Source organism: Capricornis sumatraensis, chromosome 22 (genome assembly GCF_032405125.1).
Source record: "Capricornis sumatraensis isolate serow.1 chromosome 22, serow.2, whole genome shotgun sequence".
Lineage (NCBI taxonomy): Eukaryota > Metazoa > Chordata > Mammalia > Artiodactyla > Bovidae > Capricornis > Capricornis sumatraensis.
This window is the reverse complement of record NC_091090.1, coordinates 31,607,789-31,631,851: the sequence shown is the minus strand read 5'-3', so window position 1 is coordinate 31,631,851 and position 24,063 is coordinate 31,607,789. Positions and strand designations below refer to the sequence as shown.

Genomic DNA, 24,063 nt, shown 5'->3' with positions numbered 1-24,063 from the left:
AAATAGTAAAGACGAGGGAAGGAGACAGAAGAGGGCACTGAGGAGAGAGGAGGAAGTGTGCTGAGTCAGGAAGTGGCTTCTGGAGAATGCAGGGTGGGGGCCCCTGAGATCTGAGCTCAACAGCTTAGACAGAGACGGTCCCAGCACCTGGGCAGCAGCCGGAAGATGAAAATAAACTAAAAGTAATGCAACCAAATATCTCCCGTGTGAGGATTCCAATTCTCTTAACTTTGTCCTTTATCACTTTCAACCCTTTGTAACTTATTTGACAGTGAATCTTTATTATATCATGTGCTATACATATACAACATATTCAGAATTATAAAGCTTCATTTAAATTTTTAAGAAAGAAAGCAGGCGGGGAGAAAAGTGAAGAGCTGGGGACATGAGGCTGGACTTCCTGGGCTCCGTGCCTGGGCTCCGGGCAGTGACTCACACGGGCTTTTCTTGTCTTCTCAGGACCGAGTTCTCTGTGGAGGCCAAGCAGAATCTTTACCTTCTTTTGAGAGGTGTGGTTGTCTGTTACGACTTTGTTACCTCTCTGATGCTTTTAAGACAGTTTTTGTATTTTCCATGGCATTTTCAGCTATTTGCTGTGGGAAGAATTGTCCGTACAAGTCAGCCCATCTTCCAGTGGTGGAATTTCTATGGCAGAACAGCTCAGTCAACATATGATGGGTCCTGGAACAGAGAATGTGCGTGCTAACACGTGACCTGAAGGTGACTGGTCAAGGGTTTTACAAGGGCAAGGTATTTGCAGCTCATTTTTCAAAAGCATTATTTAACTCCACACAAGAGGACTAAGATATTCCAGCATAAAGAAAATAACTAATTCATGTTCTCCCTCCATCCCCAGTCACGCAAGTCCTCTATTTAGAAACCATTGCCGTTAGGAATTCCCTATTTCTCTTCTCAGAAATGTACGTCTAGACGTTAATGAATACTGTTATGTCAGGGAAAGAGCTCAGGGCAGAGACAGGAACAAATCATTTGCAAATTCAAATATATGAAAAAGAACTTGCTTTAGAATATACGTAGAAACATTACATTCAACAATATAGAAATAAACAGCAATTTAATGAAGGAAAAGTCTGAACAGACACCTCTTCAGGATGATATGGAAATACATACAAAAGATGCTCAACATCACATGTCATGAAGACATGCAAATAAACACAGCAATGATACATCCCCACACACCTAGTAGAGTAGATAGAATCCAAGAACCGGGGATGCCAAGTGCTGACCAGGACATGGAGCAGGAGAAACCCTCGCTCACTGGGGCAGGAATAGGAAGCAGCACAGTCATTAGAAATGAGAGTCAGCAGTTTCTTATGAAGCTACACAGAGACTCTCCATCCAGCCTGCTCACCAGTCTAGTACTTCTCCATCTCACTGGAAAACTCATATTTGCACAAACCCCTGCACACCAAAGTTTATATCAGAGCGCCCCTTAAGTGTGGACTGCATGTGGTGACTTCCTTCCAAAGACTACATTGTGGACAGCGAGGAAGTGAAAACAGAACTTCACAAGGAGAGACCTAGGAAATATATCTTAGGTGGGTGCCGAAGTGAATTTATTAGTGATATTCCAGTGGACAGTATAAACCCTGGATGCATGGAGAATGTCACTTCATCTCTGTGGTCTTCTTTCCTAAAACCCAACTCAACTAGAGAGACATTCCACACTATCCCTGAGCAATTCTCAAAAACATCCAGGTCATCAAACAAAAAGGGGCGTCTGAGAGACTGTCACAGCCAGATGAGCCTGAAGGAGACATGATTAGAACCTAATTTATGTCATTTGTCTTTGATAGGCTCTCGGGTCAGCAAAAAGAAAATCCCACCAGGCAAGGAAGGCTTCCAGGGCCCAGCCTCCATCCTCAGCCTCCCGCTCTCTCCCACCTCGGTTCCCTCCAGCCACCAGAGCAAACAAGGCTTGAGCATCCAGTATGTGCCAGGCACTGTCCTGAGCACTTCCCATATGAACTCAACCAGCCCTCACCACGTCCCTGAAACGTCGCCCATTTTGCAGATGCAGATGAGCACAGAGGGAAAATAACTTGTCTGGAGTAACACAGCTAAGAGGGTGGGGGAGGACACGCTGGGGTGCAGAGTCCCCAGGTGGAGCGCCCACTCTCCAGTCTGCAGGGACTTGGTCCGTCCTGTGACACCACCACACTGTGCAATATACACACACGACTCCTTATCAGCGGCTTCCCTCTATATAGACCACAGCTGCCCCGTCAACTCCTGGTCATCCTCAAGGCTGAGTTCAAATGTCCCCTCCTCAGGAAGGACATCCTGAGCTGCTCCCAGACTAGAGAGGCGCCCTTGCTCTCTATTCCAAATGCCTATTTTCCAGCTGGACTATTTAGCATCGAAATACACAGGGCACGTTCTTGGGGTTCCCTTGTGGCTCACCTGGTAAAGAATCCGCCTGCAATGCAGGAGACCTGGGTTCCATCCCTGGGTTGGGAAGATCCCCTGGAGAAGGGAAAGGCTACCCACTCAATATTCTGGCCTGGAGAATTCCATGTACTATACAATCCATGGGGTCACAAAGAGTCAGATCCGACTGAGCGACTTTCACTTTCACCTAATGCATCGCCAGGGCCTGGGAGAAAGCATGTGCTAAATAAATATCACTTCAGTTAAAGAATTAATAAACTTCCTCAAAGCATCATTGGGATTCCCAGGTGGCCCTAGTGATAAAGAACTCGCCGGCCAATGCAGGAGGCGTTAAGAGACTCTGGTTGAACTCTGGGTTGGGAAGATCCCCTGGAGGAGGGCAAGGCAATTCACTCCAGTATTCTCGCCTGGAGAAGCCCATGGACAGAGGAGCCTGGCAGGCTACAGTCTATGGGGTTGCAAAGAGGCGGACACAACTGTGTGACTTAGCACACACTCACGCAAAGTGTGATTAGGGAGAACTTCATGTTTATAATATTGATTGGCTGAAATATTTGGACCAAACTTCCCACTTAATAGCCTTTTTTTTCCTTCCTGATGAGATATAATTCGCTTAGAAATAGACTCTTCATATTTGAAGAGTGTTATCTGAAGGCTTAAAAATTTTGTCTGACCATAGAATTCAAAAATTGGTCATTTCTGTAGAAGCATTAGAGAGACAGAATTGGGTTCATCATAAGGTATTGTTTTTATTAACAATTACGATTACACAGGAATCAGCTTCTTTGGGAGCAGCTGAATTCTCCATCTCTAAAGGAGTTCAACTGTTTCCTCTGGACGTTGTATAGAGAAGGGTGATGTTGTGAGAGGATCAACCCCATGGTCTCTGAAGGCCTCTTCCTCTCTGAAGTTGCCATAGCGATGGGACACTGGGCTGGTTCTCTCAGGACGTGGCTTCCACCAGTTGTGTGATCCTGGGCTGGGCACTTCCGAGTCTCATTCCAAACACTTGATACTTAAGCTGTGATTATATCTGACTGACTTCAGAGTAATAAACGGAATAAATTGGATAGTACATGTACATTTTTGTTTTCTTTTCTTTTCTTCTTTTTTTCATTATAACAGACAAAATCAGCTCTTTTCCTTCTCTCATTTTTTTTCTGAAGGCACACCACATACCAACAACAACAGCAAATAATTTTTTAAATGGAAAAAAATTCACTCATAGTCTCACTACCTAATATGATAATAGTACCTTCTCCATTCTCTTCCAGTGTGACCAAGAATCTATTTATTCTTAGTAATCTATTGTAGGTTCCTGAAAAATAATTTTTTCTTTTTTCTTTTTTTCGCCATGCCGTGCAGCTTGTGGGATCCAGGTTCCCCCCTTGACTGATCCCTAGTTCTGCAACCCTGCATTGGAAGTGCAGTCTTAACCACTGAACCTTCAGGGAACTCCCTATTGTAAGTTCATGAATTTACAGAAGTCAGAACATGGCACAACTATTCTTTCCACAAATATAGCAGCACACTAACAGTAAGAACAAAGGAAAAGCCAAACACACAGGCCTTTTAAAAGTTGTGCAACAAAAAAAAAAAAAAAAAAAAGTTGTGCAACATGAGGGCGATGATAAACTCACGATTTTCCTAAATCTCAGAAGGAAGAGAGTCAGGTCAGCCACACTATCGCCCAGACCACCTTTGGACTCTGTCTGTAACATCAGTCCTTCCCTGAGTCTCCAGCCTGCTTGCCAGCCCTGCACCTCTGGACGCACAAGACCCCTAGGCTCATGAGCCAAGTTTTAAAATAAATCTCTCTCTTTCACATACACAACACAACATTTCTCACACACTGGGAAGGGATCATTACTCATAAACAGTAGAGTTTACTTTTGATCCACTGGTTCTGACCTCAGGATCAAGCTCTGCAGTATTTCTGCATGGCTGTGTCTGAACCAGGTCCCGGAGTCCCTACACTTACTGCCTCTGGTTTGTGGAAGGACACTTTCATCAGGAACTTTCATCCTCCAGAACAGCGAGGCGGGGTGGGCAGAGTCTTGCGTGGTTGATGGAGGAGCCAAACCACTTTGTCGATGAGACCGAGCTCTTGACGAGTCAGGTGAGGATTTCCCATAACTCTGAGAAATGTGCAGTGATATCACAGCCAAACCTGGAGACTGGTCTGAACAAAGAGCACCCACTGATGAAAGCAGGCAGGAGCCCAGGAGAAAGCAGGGAGAGCGGTGCTCTCCACCTTTCCCCAGTCCTCAGGAGCGAGAGGCCCTCGGGATGGGCTTCCCGTAGCATCAGGTGAGGCAGGGGAGTGAACACAAGTCATCACCTGAGAATGAAGGCTGGGGTCTGTGTGCCATTAATTAATTATTAATTCAGCAATCTCACTGCTCAAGGATGCATGCTTAGCAAATAATGTGGGGGCTCTGGAGATGGGGAACCAGATGATAACCTAGTGTTGGTCATTAGAGGGCTGACAATGACTGTGTGATGATACCCCCCTTCTTCTGGGAACTCCTGATGGACCCTCTGGTGCATGTGCAGAGATGTCCCAGACCAGAACCTCCTTCAAGGCTAAAAGTGAAGCAGAGGAATAGTGTCCTAAAGTTCATAGGCCAGACACCCCAGCAGTTCGAGTTTAATGAACGAGGTGAAACTTTGGATAGAACTTCACCCATGTGGATGATTAGGATAATCATAAAAGACAAAAAGGAAAAGAAAATGAAGACATTGCAAGCAGTCGGGAGTTAGTGTGCAGCAAGGTGGCGGGTGCAATCAGGTACAGTGGGTTCAGGGAAGATGTTGTAGTTTAATAATTTCCCATTAATGTCACTTGAGGGTTCAACTCTGTTGAAACAGTGTGTGGAAGGCCTTGAAGCCAAGTCAAGACATAAACCAGAGGTACAATCAAAGCTGAATGGTGAGGCTGCTCAGGTCTTATCTGTTGAGTCTTACAGGAGCAAGAATTCAACTGAGGTTTCTCCAGTGGTCACATCCAGTTACCTGCGCAGACCCACCTTCTAAGGGCTCACAGTGTGAGAGGAGCGGGGGACACGCAGTGATGCTGGGAGTGTGTCAGTGCTGGGCGAGGATCTGGAGCTGGAGACTCTGGAGCCCAGGCAGGGTGTGTTGAATCCAGGCTGGGGCAACCCCAGAGTTACTTGTATTTGATTCTGAAATTCATTCAGGAATTTTCTCAGCACCAGTTTGGTGCTTGTAAGTGCCGATCTGTTGTATCTCAACACCTGGAGGACGAGTGTACTGAGCGGGGTGTCCTCCTCCGTGAATGCTGTGCCCTGTGACTCTATGCTCAGGATCTTGTGCTCAGAATACCAGACCATTGGCTCAGAAGAGACCTGCAGGGTCGTAATCTAACCCTCCGTTTAGGGGAAATAAACAGAACCGTGGGAGTTGAATAACTTGCCCAGTTAACACAGCTCAAGCAAAGTCCAAGTCTGAACGTCTCCATCCAGTGCTTTTTCAAAACATCCTGTACCCAAGTGTAGACCACTCCTCACGGCAGAGCTGACGGCAAGTAAAGGAAATCAGAAACAGGGAACCGTATTAGTTTGTCCAGAAACTCAGCAGTGGCCACAACACTGGAAAAGTTCCATTTCATTCCAATTCAAAGAAAGGCAATGCCAAAGAATCTTCAAACTACCACACAGTTGCACTCATCTCCCATGCTAGCAAAGTCATGCTCAAAATTCTCCAAGCCAGGCTTAAACAGTATGTGAACCCTGGACTTCTAGATGTTCAAGCTGGATTTAGAAAAGGCAGAGAAACCAGAGATCAAATTGCCAATATCAGTTGGATCATAGAAAAAGCAAGAGAATTCCAGAAAAACATCTACTTCTGCTTTATTGATTACACCAAAGTTTTTGACTATGGATCACAACAAACTGTGGAATATTCTTCAAGAGATGGGACTACTAGACCACCTTACCTGCCTCCTGAGAAATCTGTGCAGGTCAAGAAGCAACAGTCAGAAACAGTCAGTTTTCTCTCAGGCTTGAGGAGGCTCTAATAATCCCCTACCTCTCTCTCCCTCCAGCTCCCACTGTCTGGCAGGCTCAGCATAAAGGGCCGGGGGATAATGCAGTGGGACCCCTGGGGCCAGTGTTCAGTGCCTGACCCTGGGGGGAACCTCCCCTGAACAGTTGTCACCCTCATGTGATGAAGCAGAGCTGAAGGGGGATGCCGGGGGAGGAGACAGGACAGGGCTTGGGGGCTTCTGATTAGGAAGAATATGGGACCATCTGCTTCGAGGGCGCTGTGACTGTTAGGGTGAGTGTCCTGAACTGAGAGGGTAAAAGAACCCAGAACGTGGAGGCATCAATCAAGCAGCAGCATCTCCCTCCATCAGCTCAGACTGATTTCCACAGGGCAGATGGGAGGTGAGACTTCTCCATCGGACCCACAGTCCTTCCTGACTTCTGGTCTGGGGGCACACAGGTGAGCGGTGCTCTCCTTGGTCAGGACAACCTTAGCCCCACCCAGGTAAAGCATCTGTGGCACACGTGTTCTAAGGGGCACCTCCCACAGACCTGAGACAGGGGACAGGAGCACTTTCTGCAGCAGGACCTGACTGGAAGCAAGAGGGTGATAAAGGGTTCTCCTAGGCCAGGGCCTGTTCCCTCCCTGCCAGGTGCACACAATACACACTAAGGTAATGGGAATAGAGTACTCATTCCATATCTGTTTATCTGAATGGGATGATATATTCTTCCATGGTTTTATTCAAGGTTAACCTCATTCACGCAGTTTGCATGCATGTTTCAAGTATTCTTGCATTTTAGTAAACTCTCAGGTGTCATTTGTTGTACTCAGCTTTCATTAAGCAAAACCTTCATCCTCATTCATTTTCTTGTGTGATAGTTTAATCAAAGGCACAATTGCCTGTAAATTAAGAAGTCAAATATCTGTGCCTGATTTCTCATGATGCAGACTCTTACTATAATCCTGATTCTTCTCAATTTCTGCTTTCCCATTGGTGACCACTTTGAATGATTTTTAGCTGATCCTTTCGGCTTTTATTTCCAATTCTCTAAACCCGGTGCCTTGTTGGAACTGCTGCTTGATTTCTCTGTCACAGCCACTGTCTGTCGCATCACACAGAGGCTGATGCAATAGTTCATGGTCACGGCTTTCTCTCACTCTTCCCATCCCTTTAGTTTCCCACTTTATTTATATACGATCATACTTAGTTCATTCAACTTTTTCTTTTCCCTGACTACTACACTTGTCAACTAAAAAGATGCTAAACTTAAAACTTGTGAGTTCAGTTTTATTTGGGGCAACATGAGGACTGCAGCCTGGGAGACAGCACCTCAGAAAGCTCTGAGAACCAGCTCCAAAGAGGTAGGGAGGGAAGGTCAGTGTATATGCTTTTGGTGAAGGGGGGAGTTCTGTGCAATCAAATACTTATCTTCCAAAGGTTTTCTGCCAGTCACAAGGAGCTGATCTCACCGTGAAATGATTTAATGCTTTTCTACATATGAGGAAGTGAAGTGAACCAAAGGACTGGAAAAAATCAGTCTTCATTCCAATCCCTAAGAAGGGCAATAGCAAAGAATGTTTAAACTACCATACAATTGAACTCATTTCACATGCTAGCAAAATTATGCTCAAAATTCTTCAAGCTAGGCATCAGCAGTATGTGAACTGAGAACTTCCAGACGTACAAGCTGGGTTTAGAAAACGCAGAGGAACCAGAGATCAAATTGCCAGCATTTGTTGGATCACAGAGAAAGCAACGGAATTCCAGAAAAACACCTACTTCTGCTTCACTGACTATGCTAAAGGCTTTGACTGTGGATCACAACAAACTGTGGAATAGTCTTAAAGAGATGGGAATACCAGACTATCTTACTTGTCTCCTGAAAACCTGTATGCAGGTCAAGAAGCAACAGGTAGAATCAGACATGGAATTACGGACTGGCTTAAAATTGGGAAAGGAGTATAATAAGGCTGTACACTGTCACCCTGCTTATTTAACTTATATGCTAAGTACATCAGGCAAAATGCCAGGCTGGATGAATCACATGCTGGAATCAAGATTGCCAGAGAAATAAATACCAACAACCTCAGATAAGGAGATGATGCCACTTTAATGGCAGAAAGTGAAGAAGAACTAAAGAGCCTCTTGTGCTTGCTGATTATGTTCTGTGAAGCTCTCATGAATTCAGCTCTAATGATTCCCCTGTTTGCATGACTCTTTCAAGAAGTGGGGATACTTTGGATATTCCATCAGTTTTTCCTTTTTTGGAAATGTCGTCCTGGACCCTGCTGACGTGCTCCCACCTGGTCTGGATTCTTCTGCATCTGGAGCAGAGCCATCCTCCTAGGATCTCCCTCCACCACCATCTGGGCAGCACTTTAAAGTGCTGTGGATCCTGCATAGCACAGGGAACTCTACCCAGCACTCTCTAATGGCGTATATGGGGAAAGAATCTAAAGAAGACTGATTATATTTAGAGCTGATTCACTGTCTTGTACAGCAGAAAGTGACACAGCATTGTACCTCAATTACACTCCAGTGAAAACAAAACAAAACAAACAAGTAAATAAGCAGATCTCTACCCTGGATGGCATTTATTAGTCTCTTATTCTTAGCCAAACCTGAGTGCCTGCAATGTACCAGGTCAAATTCCAGTTCCAGATCTTTGCTATAACAATTGAAATTTAACATTCTTGTCCATCCCTCTCCCCCTCACCTGATTAGGAGCATTTCCATATTAGGAGAATTCCACACTGAAAGAGTCTTGGTAGGAGGCAGAGACCACCTTCCTCCATTAAAGGAGAAAGCCCATTTTCCCAAATGTTCTTGCCAGAGCGCACAGAGTGATGCTGAGGTCCCAACACTCGGGAGACCACATGCCAGACTCTACTCAGGACGTTGTGACACAGAGAAGCTGGAACTATGCAGGATGCACCTGACAAGGGTGTCGAGATTGGCAGTCACACCACCTCCAGTTGTCAGGAGCCTCAGTGATGGCCGTCCTCAGCGCAGGGTCCACGCCAAGTACGAGGGGCTTACTGTGTCAGCAGGGACACTGTGCCCCAGCAGGGGCAAAACTTCCTTTGTGGGATCTGGCCTGGAGTGGACACTGGATCCTGTTCCCAGGGAGCCATATATATATAGTACTGTATGTCTAACTTAATTTGGATCCCATTGTTAGCTCCAAGAATGAGTGAGGAGAACTCAACCTGGAGAACAGTTTCAGAGAGCAAGGATTTCATTACGCTGAACTGTGAACCACTGCCTAAGTCTTCAGGGGGAATAAGAACTGCATTATTTCTCAACATCACACCTCATAATTGACAATGTGAATTGTCAATATAAATTCCCTTTTCTTTCTGAAGGAAAAAAAAAAATGCTTTTAAATGTGGATTTAAGACCCCTCTCTGGCCACTTGATCTCATATACCTCAGGGCTTCCCAAATTGGCTGATCATCAGAATTGCTTGTGAGGGTTCTTACGAAATGCTCAGCCTCTCCCCAGAACCACCTTCTCAGAGTATTAGGACAGGACCAAGGGATTGCTTCTTTAACAACCTCTGTGTGTGAGGCTGATACACAGCACGTGGGAATCCTGGATACATATGCTTCTGCTACTAAAAGTGTGATCTGAAGACCAGCAGCATCAGCCCCAATCTCATTGCAAATGCAGATTCTCAGGCTCTACTCCCGACTGTCTAGATCAAATGAGGGTCCAGGGGAGCATCAGCATCCCCACCCTAGACACCGCACTAATCCCACAGGCTCCTCCACTGCATCGTTCAGCCTTCACCTGACTCTGCTCAGCGGTTAGACTGACACTTCTAGCAAGCAGTCACACCAGGTCACCTTCTATTCAAACCATTGCCAGAATCCACATCTTTTACAGACATCAGACACCTTCTAATATGCTGGAGGCCCACATGATCTGGCCAGACACTGGATCTCATCACAATTCCTGGCTCCTCCAGCCACCTGCCTCCTGGCTCTTCCTAGAACACACACACTCTCCTGCCCTCCTGCATTTGCACTGGAGGCTCCTCTGCCTGGAGAGCTCTCCCCCCAGACATGCTTGTGGACATTCTTTCATGTCCTTCACATCTTTACTCAAATATCATCTCCTCCACGAGGCCCACACTGACCACCCTAGTGAAACAGCCACATTCCCTGGACCCACACGCTTATACTCGGGGTCACCTTCCTCAGAGCACTTGCCAATCTCTAGGCAGACACTTCCCTCACTTACTAGGCTCACTCTGCCCCCCTCACCAGAACACACTGCACGAGGCCAAGAAAGGGTGTCTGTTGTTAGTTCACTGAGGTTTCACAGATGCAAACTAGAGCATCATCTATCAGGCGCACAACAAATACCAGATGAAGGAACGATCAGTGTGGACGCCTCTGTATTCCATCTTCATTAATGTGGACTCAGGCCACTTGCGCTCTTGCGGCAGCTACAGCACAACATCCCCTCACACTGACATCAGTGCTGCCTGTGCTTCCCCACCAGAGCAGATCACCCTCCCTCCCACACCGACCGTCTGCACTCTACACACATTGATATTTTCTCTTCAGAAAAGATCCCAGGCGGACAGGTCGCATATTCCTCCTGCTGTGACTATTCGGCTGCACTTTTTAAACCCAGGAGTTTGGACTGGAAGAGGTCAGCAGTCTCCTCACTTCTTCACATTATGCTAATAGGAGCACAGACACCTTCAGATGCAGCTGCAGAAAGAGGGGTCTAGGGATCTGACGTCACAAAGTGGGATGGAGCACCAGTCAGTCCCCACAAGGCATCGCTCTCACACTGTGAGAGAAAAGAATCAGGAACCAGTTCAGGTCAGTCATGTCAGGGCTGACATTCTCCACAGCCCCCCACACGCTCACATTCCCACTCAGAGAACCCCGCCACCCAGTGTGTCCTCTCTGCCCCAACTCCTCTCCCAATCTAGACCCTCCAGGGTCTCACCTTTAGGAACCGTGAGAGACACATCAGAGCCCTGGGCACTGTCACTGCCTGGAGGAGAACAAGACCAGGACATGGTCAGAACCCACAAGAGAAACTAGAGAAGGCACTTTGAGGGTGAGCCCCTCATGGCCTGTCTGCACCCTCACAAGGGTCTCAGGAATCACCCTCTCTGTACTTACTTGCAGCCTGGGTGTAGCCCCTTCCTATTTCACCTGTGAGAAGAAAGTATCACGTGAGCAACCAGGGAGAGACCGAGTCATGAGATCCTAGAACTCCCTAGTCCTGGATGACAAGGAACTTTTCAGAACTGTGACCAAAAATCCAGGACAGGCTCAGAAACATAAAGGAAGGACATGTGGGGGGACTGGACCTGCTGCCCTCCTGGAGGTCTGTCCTCAGCAGGGACATTCCCTCCTGACCTTCAAATGCTGAGGAACAGGTGGAATTATGAAGTTGAAAAATTTGTCTTTCATTTTCACATGTACTTTACGAAAGGGTTAGTCTTCACATCAGCTCAGATTCCACATGTGTGTGGAGGGTACTTTCCAGTAACGAGGCAGGCAAACTTCCATCTGGGCCAGAAACCTACCCAGTGAGACAAGAACACTCAGATCCCTCCCTCCTTTCCCTACCTGAGTGCTTCTTCCTCCAAATCACAGCTCCTGTGACCACAGCTCCAGTGACCATGAGAACCAGGCCAACAATGATGCCCATGATGGGGATGGAGGGCTGAGGAGGTTCTGTGGAAGAAAGGGAAGGAGCCCAGACTTCAGGCTTCAGTCCTGACCTTGCTGAATGTGTCCAGAAGGGTTCCTGCTTTATTGAGAGGAAGCTCCATTCGACCCCCTCCTTACCCCATCTCAGGGTGAGGGGCTCCTGAAGCCCCTCGTGCTGCACATGGCACGTGTATCTCTGTTCCTCTCCAGAAGGCACCACCAAGGCTGCCCACTTCTGGAAGGTTCCATCCCCTGAAGGCCTGGTCTCCACAAGCTCCATGTCCTGAGTCTGGTCCTCCCCATCACGCTGCCAGGTCAGTGAGATCTCCTCAGGGTAGAAGCCCAGGGCCCAGCACCTCAGGGTGACCTCATGGTCAGAGATGTGGTGATGGGCCACATGTGTCCTTGGAGGATCTGAAGAGGAAGAATCAGAAAATTCACATTCCGTGGGCCACTGAAGCAGAACCACGTGACCATGCTGAGAATGGACGAGATAATGGGTTTGAAAAGAAGCAGCACAAACACCGGACACCAGCCTGGACTCCAGGATTGGGGAAAACTCCTAGTCCTTGGAAAGTTCTGGAGTCAGGGTGAGTGCCAAGGAAGGAGACTCCATGTAAGGGGAAAATACAGAGTAACGGTCCTCATTTGGGAGGAGGCTGAATGTCTCTGAAAAGCTGGAGTCTGGCCTCCTAAGATGGTCTCAGGGTGAGAACAGGCCTTGAGGGAGAAACTCATGATTCACAAGATGGCACTCAGGGTCAAAGGGCACCGCTGGCCAGTTATTTCAGGGATGGGTTAACTGTCCTTCGGAGAAATGGGGCCACTGGTGTGTCACTGTCTTGTACAGAATATGAAAACCTGGGGGGATTCCCCCTCTCCAGACAAGAAGTTGGGGCGGTGTTTCCAGAAGGACCCCTTTTCCTCTCCTCGTGGAAAGCCGGCTCCAGCCTGAGGAGATCAGCGAGGCCCGGTGCCCCTCATACCTGCGCGCAGCAGCGTGTCCTTTCCGGTCTCCAGGTGTCTGTGGAGCCACTGCACGCACTTGCCCTCCAGGTAGTTCCGCTGGAACTCTGCCTCACCGGAGATTTCCCACTTGCGCTTGGTGATCTGAGCCACCGTGTTCGCCGCGGTCCAGGAGCGCAGGTCTTCGTTGAGGGCGAGGTAATCCGCACCGTCATAGGCGTTCTGCCAGATCCCGCGGAGGAGGCGCCCGTCCGGCCCCACGTCGCAGGCAAACACCCACTGGAGAGTGTGAGACACTGACCCGCCCCGACCACCCGCGGTGATTAAACCCAAACTGAAAGTGAAACCGGGTCAAGCCCCCCCCCCCCCGCCCCGCCCCCGCCTCCATCCGAATCAGGGGGCGGTGAGGGTCCCGCAGTGTCGGGGTGACCCTCGGATCCAGGGATTCGGGGCGATCCCGGCTGGTCCCTGGGGATGGGGGTCGTGACCTGGACCCGGGCCCGTCTCGCTCACCGGCCTCGCTCTGGTTGTAGAAACCGCGTATGGTGTTCAAGCCTGTTCGCAATCTCTGTTGAGCTTTCCTGGCATCTCGTGTCATCTCTTCCCAGTATTCCGGCCCCTCCTGCTCCATCCACGGCGCCCGCGGCTCCATTCTCGGATTCGGGGCGTCGCTGTCGAACCGCGCGAACTGCGTGTCGTCCACGTAGCCGACGGCAAAGAATCGCGGCTCCCCGAGGCCGGGCCGGGACACGCAGGTGCAGAAATAGCTCAGGGAGTGGGAGCCTGGGGGCGGGGAGGGGTGAGATCCGGCCCGATGTTCCTCCTGGCGCGGGTCCCGGTCAGAGGTGATCGGGCCGGGAGTGGGGAGGGGGCTAGGGGCACGTGAGACCGAAAAGGTCGGAGAAGGACCCGGACTTCTTAGGGCAGAGAAAGGGGGCGGGAAGCGGGGGAGGGACGGGACGGGACCGGGCGGGAGAGGACGCGTCTGGGCGAGGGCGGCGGGGGGGCTCCTTCCCTGGGGGTCCTGCCCAGCCCACTCCCCCCGCCCGGGCCTCCGAGCGGTCCCCTCGCCCCTTCCCGGAGAAGCCGTTCCCTCCCCACCCCGCACTCACCGGCCCAGGTCTCGGTCAGGACCAGGACCCCCAAGAGCAGCAGGAAGAGGTTTCGCGGCCCCATGACCCGTATCCGCCGGGTCTGGGGATAAACCGAGTCTCGGGCGGAGGCGGGGTGGGTACTGATGGAGACTATGACATGGAACCGCGTGGCCGCTGATTGGCTTCTAGAAACCAGACACCCAATGGGAGTGAGAACTAGGGCCGCGACACGAGGGTCCGGCCAGAAAGGCACAACAGAGTTTGCGAAGAGAAAGTGAAACTCGAGGAGACTAGGGATCTCCAGCACAGACAGTCCCGCCCCGAACAAGGCCCTTGACTCTGAGACGCTGAGACCTTGAGAACCGCATCCAGTATCTGGGACTTTGCCCTGATCCCTCCTCTCCTGCACCGAGAACTCTGCAGTCACACTGTCCCGGAGTCCTGGCCCAGCGGCTGTGTAGTGTGTAGTCAGAGATTTTCAGAACATTTTGGTCAGGATATTTATACAGTCCTACAAATTCGTCAGGACCCCAAGGATAATTTTGTTTATGTAGTTACTTCTGTCGATATTTTCCGTAGTAGAAATTATAGTTTAAACATTTTTAACTAATTTATTTAGAATAATGTTAATAACCCATGATTTTTATATGAAAAATAACAATTTCTCCAAATAAACTCTGTAGTGGGAACAGTGGAAGTTTTTTCATTATTATAGTTTTGGAAGTCTTTTCCTTGTCTGTCTCACTGGATTTTATATTTGTTTTGCATTGAATCCGTTATTTTGATTGAAATCTAGAAGACCATACATAGGTAGGAGTAATATTTTTAATAACCTTTCCTGTTATTTGTGGATGTTTTCTTTGATACAAAGCTAAAACTATGCAAGTGATGGTTCCTTAAAACTTATTTTCCCAGTGGACCTGAAACAATATCACTATTTCCTATTCTGTTACATTAAAATCCATAAGCCTATTTTGCACACTGGATGTCACTTGTACTAATGTAAGAATTTTTAAAAGTATTTCATTGTTTCACTAAGTTTTATAGATCTTCCAATGTCATTTCTTCTTTCAAATAAAAATTGCATTCCATGAAAAAAAGGGTAGTTCAGCTCATACAAATGATTTTCCTTGGGACATAGGACTTTGGAATGTACCAGAAATGCTTGATATATACTTCCCATGTCATCATAGAATATAGTTCTTTTTTAAGAAAAATAACCATTTATTAGCATTTTGAGATACGGCCATAAGCCTATTATCTTCCTAAAAGAAACAGCTCATTTTTACAGTAGGGAAAACAACAGAGCAATATTTGTGCAAGGCATATATTAAGATTAGAACACCATTTTCTGAATTTTGCTTAAGCATGAAAAACTTGAAAGGCCAATATTCACACCAGTTTTTTTCTTTTAAGTATTGATAGTTTTTGATACTTTGAAATAGCAAACCAGGGAAACAGGAGAGCAACCTGTATTAAGTATTCAGTTCAGTTCAGTCACTCAGTCGTGTCCGACTCTTTGCAACCCCATGAATTGCAGCACGCCAGGCCTCCCTGTCCATCACCATCTCCCAGAGTTCACTCAGACTCACGTCCATCAAGTCCGAGATGCCATCCAGCCATCTCATCCTTGGTTGTCCCCTTCTCCTCCTGCCCCCAATCCCTCCCAGCATCAGAGTCTTTTCCAATGAGTGTTAGCAGTCAACAAAGTCTCAAATGATGGTAAGACACTAGATACCTGGTAATCCAGAAAGATTGTTCTAAGGCAAAGAATTGCAAATACAACATTTCTGAAGGAAGCATTAAAAATAGTTAGAGCATATATGTCATTAAAATGTTATATCTCAAAATGAGAAAGCTGACATTCAGATTGACACAAAATAATTCTAGAAAAGAATGTAAGATTCATTAATATTAAATCTCATTAATAACCATTAATGAGAAGATTATTAAGAAGAAGTGTCAAGAATATACTGAAGAACTCTACAAAACAGATCTTAAAGACCCATATAACCATGATGGACTATGGACAAAGGTTCGTGACATTGTACAGGAGACAGGGATCAAGACCATCCCCATGGAAAAGAAATGCAAAAAAGCAAAATGGCTGTCTGAGGAGGCCTTACAAATAGCTGTGAAAAGAAGAGAGGCGAAAAGCAAAGGAGAAAAGGAAAGATATAAGCATCTGAATGCAGAGTTCCAAAGAATAGCAAGAAGAGATAAGAAAGCCTTCCTCAGCTATCAATGCAAAGAAATAGAGGAAAACAACAGAATGGGAAAGACTAGAGATCTCTTCAAGAAAATTAGAGATACCAAGGGGACATTTCATGCAAAGATGGGCTCAATAAAGGACAGAAATGGTATGGACCTAACAGAAGCAGAGGATATTAAGAAGAGGTGGCAGGAATACACAGAAGAACTGTACAAAAAAAGTCTTCACGACCCAGATAATCATGATGGTGTAATCACTCACCTAGAGCCAGACATCCTGGAATGTGAAGTCAAGTGGGCCTTAGAAAACATCACTACGAACAAAGCTAGTGGAGGTGATAGAATTCCAGTTGAGCTCTTTCAAATCCTGAAAGATGATGCTGTGAAAGTGCTGCACTCAATATGCTAGCAAAATTTGGAAAACTCAGCAGTGGCCACAGGACTGGAAAAGGTCAGTTTTCATTGCAATCCCTAAGAAAGGCAATGCCAAAGAATGCTCAAACTACCACACAATTGCACTCATCTCACACTCTAGTAAAGTAATGCTCAAAATTCTCCAAGCCAGGCTTCAGCAATATGTGAACCATGAACTTCCAGATGTTCAAGCTGGTTTTAGAAAAGGCAGAGGAACCAGAGATCAAATTGCCAACATCCACTGGATCATCGAAAAAGCAAGAGAGTTCCAGAAAAACATTTCTGCTTTATTGACTATGCCAAAGCCTTTGACTGTGTGGATCACAATAAACTGTGGAAAATTCTGAAAGAGATGAGAATACCAGACCACCTGACCTGCCTCTTGAGAAACCTATATGCATGCCAGGAAGCAACAGTTAGAACTGGACATGGAACAACAGACTGGTTCCAAATAGGAAAAGGAGCACATCAAGGCTGTATGTTGTCACCCTGCTTATTTAACTTCTATGCAGAGTACATTATGAGAAACGCTGGGCTGGAAGAAGCACAAGCTAGAATCAAGATTGCCGGGAGAAATATCAATGACCTCACATATGCAGATGACACCACCTTTATGGCAGAAAGTGAAGAGGAACTAAAAAGCCTCTTGATGAAAGTGAAAGAGGAGAGTGAAAAAGTTGGCTTAAAGCTCAACATTCAGTAAATGAAGATCATGGCATCTGGTCCCATCCCTTCATGGGAAATAGATGGGGAAACAGTGGAAACAGTGTCAGACTTTATTTTTTGGGGCTCCAAAATCACTGCAGATGGTGACTGCAGCCATGAAATTAAAAGACGCTGACTCCTTGGAAGGAAAGTTATGACCAACCTAGATAGCATATTCAAAAGCAGAGGCAAAGGTTTACTTTGCTGACAAAGGTCCGTCTAGTCAAGGCTATGGTTTTTCCAGTAGTCATGTACGGATGTGAGAGTTGGACTGTGAAGAAAGCTGAGTGCCAAAGGATTGATGCTTTTGAACTGTGGTGTTGGAGAAGACTCTTGAGAGCCCCTTGGACTGCAAGGAGATCCAACCAGTCCATTCTGAAGGAGATCAGCCCTGGGATTTCTTTGGAAGGAATGATGCTAAAGCTGAAACTCCAGTAGTTTGGCCACCTCATGAGAAGAGTTGACTCATTGGAAAAGACTCTGATGCTGGGAGGGATTGGGGCAGTAGGAGAAGGGGACGACCGAGGATGAGATGGCTGGATGGTATCACTAACTCAATGAACATGAGTTTGAGTGAACTCTGGGAGTTGGTGATGGACAGGGAGGCCTGGTGTGCTGCAATTCACGGGGTCACAAAGAGTCAGACACGACTGAGTGACTGAACTGAACTGAACCATGATGGTGTGATCACTGACCTAGAGCCAGATGTCCTGGAGGGTGAAGTCAAGTGGGCCTCAGGAAGCATCACTATGAACAAAACGAGTGGAGGAGATGGAATTCCAGCTGAACTATTTCAAATCTTAAGATGATGGTGTTAAAGTGCTGCACTCGATATACTGGCAAATTTGGAAAACTCAGCAGTGGCCACAGGACTGGAAAAAGTCCATTTTCATACCAATACCAAAGAAGGGCAATGCCAAAGAATCTTCAAACTACCACACAATTGCACTCATTTCACACACTATCAAGATTATGCTCAAAATTCTCCAAGCTACGCTTCAACAGCGTGTGAACCAAGAACTTCCAGATGTTCCACCTGGACTTAGAAAATGCACAGGAATCAGATATCAAATTGCCAATATCCGTTGGATCATAGAAAAGCAAGGGAGTTCAAGAAAAACATCTACTTCTGCTTCATTGACTACTCTAAAGCCTTTGACTGTGTAGATCACTACAAACTGTGGAATATTCTTCAAGAGATGGGAATACCAGACCACCTTACCTACCTCCTGCAAAACCTATATGCAGGTGAGGAAGCAACAGTTAGAACTGGGTATGGAACAACAGACTGGTTCCAAATTGGGAAAGGAGTACGTCAAAGCGGTATATTGTCACCCTGCTTATTTAACTTCTATGCAGAGTACATCATGAGAAACGCTGGGGTGGATGAAACACAAGCTGGAATCAAGATTGCCAGGAGAAATATCAATAACCTCAGATATGCAGATGACACCACCCTTATGGCAGAAATCGAAGAACTAAAAAGCCTCTTGAGGAAGGTGAAAAAGGAGAGTGAAAACGTTGGCTTAAAACTCAACATTCAGAAAACTAAGATCATGGCCTCTGGTCCTGTCACTTCATGGCAAATAGATGGGAAAACAGTGGAAACAGTGAGAGACTTTATTTTCTTGGGCTCCAAAATCACTGCAGATGGTGACTGAAGCCATGAAATTAGAAGATGCTTGCTGCTTGGAAGAAAAGCTGTGACCAAACTAGACAGCATATTAAAAAGCAGAGACATTGCTTTGCCAACAAAGGTGCATCTAGTCAAAGCTATGGTTTTTCCAGTAGTCATGTATGGATGTGAGAGTTGGACTATAAAGAAAGCTGAGCAACAAAGGATTGATGCTTTTGAACTGTGGTGTTGGAGAAGACTCTTGAGAGTCCCTTGGACTGCAAGGAGATCCAACCAGTCCATCCTAAAGGAGATCAGTCCTGAATATTCACTAGAAGGACAGATGCCAAAACTGAAGTTCCAATTCTTTGGCCACCTGATGATAAGAGGCAACTCATTAGAAAAGACCCTGCTGCTGGGAAAGATTGAAGGCAGGAGGAGAAGGGGACAACTGAGGATGAGATGATTGGATGGCAAAACTGATTCAATGGACATGAGTTTGAGCAAGCTCCTGGAGATGGTGAAGGACAGGGAAGCCTGGTGTGCTGCAGTGCATGGTGTCGCAGAGTTGGACACGACTGAGCAACTGAACAACAAAAAGAATGTTAAATAAGTTCCTTTCAGAAGAACAAGGAAATTTGGAAGTTTAAAGACACACTGAGAACAATTACTGTTCTCAGATGACGTTCAGACTTCTAAAGGTCCCTAAAAAGACAGTTTATTCTTGCTACTTTTATCACCTTTCATTTGTGTTTTTTCATCTTCATTTTGTTCTATAATTCATTTTTTCTCCAGGAAAATGTGCACATGAAATGTCACAATAAACTTTCATTTCAGTAATTCCACATAAAATGTTGTACAGTTAGGATAAACATGAATAAAGAGAAAGCATCAGATCCAAAACTGTAGGAGTCCTCTGCTTTACTTGGTCTGAGTGACTGGAAGTTTAAGGGGAAACGACTTAAGTTTGTAGTGATTAAACGTTGATCATCCTCTTTCACTTCTGACCTACCACCTTGAAGCTATTATACATTTATACCAAATGGACAAAATACTCTAATATTATCTTCTTTGACAGTTTCCTGGGAGAAATGTTTAAATCTAAACTGAACGTGTTTGTGAATATGGGTGGCATCTGGAATACCTTAACAATGTAGACTACAAGCAACAAATTGTCTTGAATCACAGCTAACTTCAGTTTGTAAGTAACATCACTACGAACAAAGCTAGTGGAGCTGATGGAGTTCCAGTGGAGCTATTTCAAATCCTGAAAGATGATGCTGTGAAAGTGCTGCACTCAATATGCCAGCAAAATTTGGAAAACTCAGCAGTGGCCACAGGTCTGGAAAAGGTCAGTTTTCATTGCAATCCCTAAGAAAGGCAATGCCAAAAAATGCTCAAACTACCATACAATTGCACTCATCTCACATGCTAGTAAAGTAATGCTCAAAATTCTCCAAGCCAGGCTTCACAATATGTGAACCACGAACTTCCAGATGTTCAAGCTGGTTTTAGAAAAGGCAGAGGAACCAGAGACCAAATTGCCAACATCCACTGGATCATCAAAAAAGCAAGAGTTCCAGAAAAACATCTACCTCTTCTTCACTGACTATGCCAAAGCCTTTGACTGTGTGGATCACAATAAACTGTGGAAAATTCTGAGAGAGACAGGAATACCAGACCACCTGACCTGCCTCTTGAGAAACCTGTATACAGGTCAGGAAGCAACAGTTAGAACTGGACATGGAACAACAGACTGGTTTCAAATAGGAAAAGGAGCACATCAAGGCTGTATGTTGTCACCCTGCTTGTTTAACTTCTATGCAGAGTACATCATGAGAAACGCTGGGCTGGAAGAAGCACAAGCTAGAATCAAGATTGCTGTGAGAAATATCGATAACCTCAGATATGCAGATGACACCACCTTTATGGCAGAAAGTGAAGAAGAACTAAAGAGCATCTTGATGAAAGTGAAAGAGGAGAGTGAAAAAGTTGGCTTAATGCTCCACATTCAGAAAACTAAGATCATGGTGTCCAGTCCGGTCACTTCATGGCAAATAGATGGGGAAACAGTGGTTGACCATGTTTTTGGGCTCCAAAATCACTGCAGATGGTGATTGCAGCCATGAACTTAAAAGACGCTTACTCCTTGGAAAGAAACTTATGACCAAACTAGACAGCATATTAAAACACAGAGACATTACTTTGCCAACAAAGGTGCATCTAGTCAAGGCTATGGTTTTTCCAGTAGTCATATATGGATGTGAGAGTTGGACTATAAAGAAAGCTTAGAGCCAAAGAACTGATGCTTTTGAACTGTGGTGTTGGAGAAGACTCTTGAGAGTCCCTTGGACTGCAAGGAGATCCAGCCAGTCCATCCTAAAGGAGATCATTCCTGGGTGTTCATTGGAAGGACTGGTGTTGAAGCTGAAGCTCCAATACTTTGGCCACCTGATGTGAAGAGCTGACTCATCTGAAAAGACCCTGATGCTGGGAAAGATTGAGGGCAGGAGGAGAAGGGGACAACAGAGGATGAGATGGTTGGATGGCATCACCGACTCAATGGACTTGATTTTGGGTAAACTCTGGGAGTTGGTGGTGGACAGTGAGGCCTGGCATGCTGCAGTTCATGGGGTCACAAAGAGTCGGACACGACTGAGCTACTGAACTGAACTGAAGGGAGGGAGTATTGGACAGAGGTGGACAGATGGGGGACTGGACATGTAAGTTTACACGTCTGTGTATCACAGGGTCAACTTCTGTCAAGGGTTCACATTATATTTATTACTTATAGTGGACTTCCACTAGCGTGCAAATGAGATTAAGGACAAAAGGCAAATCAATGTACTCGAATGTAACCCTCTAACTTTGTAAAACATGGTCTGACAAGGCTAACTTGGAAAGGATATTTGAATGGGGCTGGTTTGTCATGAGCAGCTGCACACCGTCCTCTGGTGGCCTTGTGAGAAATGGCATGAATGCTGCAGGGCTCCTTGGCTTTGTCAGTAATAGAGCCAAAACTCAAAACTTTCCACCATCACAGTCCTGCTGTTAGAGAAAACCCAGTTCTGTAAGATTCAGTGTTTTGGCGGTGCCTTCTAGAGGAAATCACTGTCTTGACTAGGACACAAGAGGCCACTTCCCAAGTGTAGTATTTCAGGGAGTGTTGACTGAGATCCTGAGTCAGGCACTGGGTCCACAAGGGAAGCTAGAAAAGAGATCGCTCCCTCAGGGGACTTGCAGAGATGTTGGGGAGGTGCTGGGTTCAGTTTTCTACACCCCAGCTCTGAGTGTCTGTTGTGGAGAAGTTAGTCTATCCAAGCAAAGCAGTTTGTGGCACTTTTCTCTTTAAATCAACAATGAGACAGTTTGAAAATTAGAAAACTTTCACTGAATGTATCTGTGTGATTTTATCTAAATTTATATGACCTTCTAAAATATGGGATGAATTCATCTTACTGATCTCTTTTTCACTTAATATAATGAGTCATTATTCCATCCATTTATAACTTTAGAATATATGGATTTAATGAATTCAATATCATGGTATTCCTTATGACACCTTGTACTTATAGGCCCTGCTTCTAGGCTCCAGTTCCAGCTTCCCCCACTGGTATCCTGTTCTTCTCTGCAACTGGAGTCCAAATCCTATCATCTCCAGGCACCTTCCAATCTAGAATCATTCTATGAACTTCCAGAAGACGTTTTCTTTATCCTTTGTCCTGGGATGGTAGGCACTTACCAACAGGTCTTCTGTGCTGTGGGAGAGGTTCTCCCAGACCAAGATGCTGCTGAGTCAAGTCTCAGGCTGCTGTTCGCACAGAGCTGGTGTGCAGTAAAGAGTCAATAAATATCTAAACACTTAAGAAATTGAAATGAGTACTCACCATTGCTGATAACTCAACTGTTCTCCCCTCTTGAGAGGGGACTTCCCAGCCTCTCTGTGGTCACAGGACCATGTTGCTGCTGCATTAGCAGGACCTGGAGTGTGTCCTTTCAGACCTGGCCCATCACTCCTCCCCACATGCATTTCTCCACAGTCTCGCTCCTTCTGGTGATGGAGGCAGATGGGGATTAACGTCCAAAACACCTGGGAATCCGAGAAGCAGGAGGGGCTCAAAGGGCCCATGCTTGTCCCTAGCACAGGTTTGGGGGTGGACTCCAGGTGTCCCCTGGGGTGTCTTCAGACTATTCAAAGAATAATGCTTTCACCACCATCTTTGTGCTGCTCCCCCCAGGGAGTGCCACATAGTGGGGGAACCATTCAGTCTCCAACTTCCCTTTCCTCAGGATGCGGGGCTTCCTGCAGCTCCAGCAGCTCAGCGGTTACAGAAGATACCTTAAAACGTGGATTTAAGAATGATGAATTCAGGAGAGAGAAGACTTTTATTCTTTTATTTTTAAATTTATTTCACTGAGGTATAGTCGGTTTACACTGTTGTGTTAGTTTGTGCTGTACAGCAGTGTGACTCAGTTATACATATATATATATTTTTTCATATCCTTTTCCAGTATGGTTTATGAAGGAAAGATAAGAATTTTGAAATCGTCAACCAGGACGTTTTAAAGCAAACTTGACTTTTTTTTTACCTGCAAGTAAATTGTAGTGAAAATGATTACTAGTGAGGTTTGCTGACATAATCTTCGTTATTGCTAAGTTTTAACTCAAAGCAACTGTCCATGCAGTGAACAGCCATGGTATCTCAGTGAGCTCAGGGGTTCCAGAGACCACACTCTGAGAATGGCTGTCCTGAGTAAACCAGGGTGTCTCCCAACTGATCCCTGTCTTTCCCTCCTCTTTGTTTTGAAGATCTTCTCCTTGAACTGGACTCCCTGCCTCCTTAAACCCAGTGGAAGGCCTTCTTCTGGGCTCCTCTCCAAGAGAACTGACCCCCTAGGAACTGATACCAGGGAGGAGCCTCAGTCTGGGAAGGGGAATCAGGGGACGGG

At 46.1% G+C, this 24,063-nt stretch overlaps 1 protein-coding gene across 5 annotated transcripts; it reads right to left on the bottom strand.

Annotated features, from left to right (window-relative positions):
* Positions 1-394: 394 nt before the first annotated feature.
* On the bottom strand, positions 395-14,270 carry LOC138069482 (BOLA class I histocompatibility antigen, alpha chain BL3-7-like). Of its 5 annotated transcripts, none has more exons than XM_068960798.1 (8): positions 14,187-14,270; positions 13,588-13,857; positions 13,095-13,370; positions 12,247-12,522; positions 12,025-12,132; positions 11,572-11,604; positions 11,393-11,440; positions 620-681 (listed from the first exon to the last, which is right to left on the bottom strand). In XM_068960798.1, the coding sequence occupies exons 1-8, from the start codon at positions 14,248-14,250 to the stop codon at positions 665-667; spliced, it is 1,092 nt and encodes a 363-aa protein (XP_068816899.1). In that variant the 5' UTR covers positions 14,251-14,270; the 3' UTR covers positions 620-664. The 5 variants fall into 5 exon arrangements, with proteins under 5 accessions (XP_068816901.1, XP_068816902.1, XP_068816899.1 ...); XM_068960799.1 differs by lacking the exon at positions 620-681 and adding an exon at positions 9,381-11,230; XM_068960800.1 differs by lacking the exon at positions 11,393-11,440 and having other exon boundaries at positions 395-681.
* Between the last annotated feature and the right edge of the window lie 9,793 nt (positions 14,271-24,063).